The 3,261-nt window shown below is 40.5% G+C and overlaps 1 protein-coding gene and 1 non-coding gene across 2 annotated transcripts in view; both read left to right on the top strand.

Annotated features, from left to right (window-relative positions):
* The window catches only part of Myh10 (myosin heavy chain 10), a gene marked incomplete in the record, with an annotated part of 155,166 nt that overhangs the window by 61,470 nt on the left and 90,435 nt on the right, over nt 1–3,261 (top strand). The window contains 1 exon segment of the mRNA XM_029557525.1: nt 842–944. Coding sequence (XP_029413385.1) covers nt 842–944 — 103 coding nt within the window.
* Nucleotides 465–588, top strand: LOC115068071. The gene has a single exon (XR_003847454.1). It is a non-coding gene; the product is annotated as a small nucleolar RNA SNORA40 (small nucleolar RNA).

A 3,261-nucleotide genomic window follows, 5' to 3' on the forward strand; every position in this document is an offset into this window, starting at 1 on the left:
AGTATTTTGGGAGCAGAGAGGCTAGAATTTAGGTGTCTCACAGTACCCAGGGGATTATCCAAATTTCAAGCTTAGTCCAGAAATTTAAAAATAAATAAGTAAATAAAATCCCCCTTTGTGTGAGGTCTGTAGATTCAAAAGGAACAGACACAAACCAACCTGTGAACTCAGAGTCAGTGGACTCAGGAGCTCTGTCTATGTTCAAGGCCACAATCAGTGGGTAGACATTTTCCTCTGTCTTATGGGCATTTTACAGGGAGTTATTATTTGAGTTTTCTTTAAAACAAAACAAAAAACAAACCCAATAATTTTCTTAGCCTGTAATCCCAGCACTCGAGAGGCTGAGGCAAGAGAATCACTGTGAGTTCAAAACCAGAGTAGGCTACATAGTGAGTTCTAAGCCAGCCAGCTTTGAGCCACAGTATAACAGTATCTCAAAAAACACAAAAGAAATAAGGAAAAATGGCACTTATATGTGTTTGTTGAACTGATAAGACAAAGATGTAAAAGACAGGTACAAAAATAGATCTTTTATAACCCAGAACCCATTGTTCAGCATGAGTTTTGATACACATAAGAAGGAATATCATACTCAAAACAGTTCAAAGTGATAATGGTGTTGATAATAAGGTTGCTTCTAAGAATAAAGAGATGGTCATTTAAAAGCAAACCCCCCCAGCAGTAGCAACAATAACGTTTTCATTTATTACTGTTGTGGATAGCACTCCGCCAACGCTCCTGCTAATTCTTACTAGCCCAATTTGATTGTATTAGTTGTAATTTTGGAGTGCATGTGCTCACCTTTCTTTTTAAAGTAGCTGATGTTGATAATTTCTTTTAGGGGTGAATCGGGTGCTGGGAAGACAGAAAACACTAAGAAAGTCATCCAGTACCTTGCTCATGTTGCCTCATCACACAAAGGAAGAAAGGACCATAATATTCCTGTAAGTTTTTGCTCCATTGCTTTTTGTCTGAGTTTCATTTCATGATTTCAAAAGCAAACCCAAGAAAGCACAGCTGTTTCATATACTTCTGGTTAGCAGCTCCCTTGCCACACACCCAGCTACCCTCAAGAGGAGCCAGGCACAGTATGAGGAAGTTAAAATGGGAAAATGGGTTTTTTACAATGCACATGGGAATTATGGTTGTTGCCTGAAGCCTTATTTCTTGCAGAGATTGGTGAGGATGGTCATAAATTAATGAGCAGCGTTTTTGAGGATATTTTTTCCCATCAAATGAATATCTGTAAATAATTTTAGTAGTTCTTTCTGGACTTTCAGAGTAGCCTGTAGGTGCTGCCTATAGCAGCTTGAGGGGTTGGGAGATCTGTGGGAAGAATCAGCGATTAAATACAGAGTACTAGTTGGTGATCCCTAATTTTTAGAGACACAGTGGTAATCAATAAGCTGAGAGGCCGCCAGCCAAACCAGCTTAAGCAGTCACTGCACGCTGGTGTGGTGCTTTGTGCTAATGTCTGCTTATCTGTTTGCAATGAGCAGCAGGAATCGCCTAAACCAGTGAAACCCCAGGCAAGTGCTTTTCCTTATGCTTCTCAGTTTTGAGTGCTTACCCTAATCTGTCTTTACATCGAGCCCCTCTTAGAAGCAAATGCTCCTAGTTCTGAGTGGAATCTATTCTAAAAAATACTTAATGTTGAAAATGTATCATTTGAAGTCTCATTCTTTCATGAGGAGCATGTCCTTTTGCTTTATGTTTGTTTTATAGATAAATTTGAATATTTTTCCTTTTATGATGACATTGAAACACATGTTTATGAAGCCTTTAAACTTATAGTTTCATCTGTCATGCTAGGTAGAATTATCTTAATATTTCTGAAACACATGAAAACTTTGTTTTTGTGCTGTCCATTAAATTTTGAATTGGGGATACAACCTTGAAAGTTGTACTTTTGGGGCTAATAAGTTTCTAATCTGTCAGTATACTTTATTCCTATAGAGTGTTTTAACCCAAAGCCTGGCCTTGTTGTATTTAATAATACAAAATAAATTAGATTTTTTTTTTTTTTTTTTTTTGTCCCAGGCAAGCAGTGGAGGAATTATTAGATGCCTGCCATCTAACTCTAGAGAGCCTAACATCCAGCAAACCACAAACCACAGCAGGACTTCATTTCCTGCTTCCTGGGCGAGGGAGGGCAGAACCCAGGCAGAGTCCATGGGCGAGCAGAACCTTGGGCTTTGGGCCTGATCCTTCCCTAGCATGGGAATGGTTTTGATTTGTCTTGTCTACCACAAGCATGATGGGGGACAAGTTAATTTAAAGCAAGAACCCTAACCCTAAATCTGTATTTAGAGCAGTAATGAGATAGTGTTAAATAAGCAAGACAGTGATTGAGAATTGCCATTTACATTTTGTTTCGATGTCATTTTAAAGTATAGAGTGCATCCCTGTTGTATGTGAGCAGCATGCTGCCCCTAGATGTCACCAGTAGACAAGTTCTCCCAAAGAAGGAGGCTGCTGCACTGGGCTGCACTGTCCCTGCTTAATGCATGTCTCATTGCATGTCTCATTCCCCAGCACTGCCTTTGATGCATTCACTGCTGCACTAGTGAAGTCAAGTAGCCAGGTGGTGTTTTTAGAAATACCAGAATACTGGCTCTCAATTTTTCTCCTCCAGCCCACCTGAAGAATATAAGTTTGTACAGTTGTCACTTGGTGGGATTGGCTCCAGGTCACCTTCCTCCTCAGCCTCCTCAGAGGCCCAGACTCCCACGTGGTCAGGCCCCATATATAAAATGGTGTAGTGTTTGTATAGAACCTGTGCACATCCTCTTGTGTAATCTTAGTTACTTCTAGGTTACTTCTAAGACCTGACACAGCGTAGATGCTATGTCAACAGCTGTTGCACCATACTAGGGAACACGGATTCGGGGCGGGGGCGGGGGGTGTCTGTGTTCCTACAGCTGCTGTACTTTGTTTCCCTGAATGTTCTCATTGTGTTCGTGGTTGGACCTGGGGTTGTGGAACTCATAGAGGGCTGGCTGTACCTTGCAGAGTCACTGTTTGGATTTTCTTTTCTTCCCTTTTGCTTCCTCTACCTCTTTTATTCCCCTGGTTTCTGAATTTATATTGAACTCTGTAGGCCAGATGTAACTCCAGTTCTCAAGAGCCATTTGAATACATTTCTCCCAGTAGACATTAGGTATACTATACAAACAAGAGTGAAGACATTTCTGGGCTCCCGTCTTTGTCTGTCTTTCTGTATTGGTTCTTTTTCTTAAGCAACTATATTGCAATATAATT

This window comes from Nannospalax galili, unplaced genomic scaffold (assembly GCF_000622305.1).
Source record: "Nannospalax galili isolate Female #2095 unplaced genomic scaffold, S.galili_v1.0 scaffold146, whole genome shotgun sequence".
In the NCBI taxonomy this organism is placed as follows: domain Eukaryota; kingdom Metazoa; phylum Chordata; class Mammalia; order Rodentia; family Spalacidae; genus Nannospalax; species Nannospalax galili.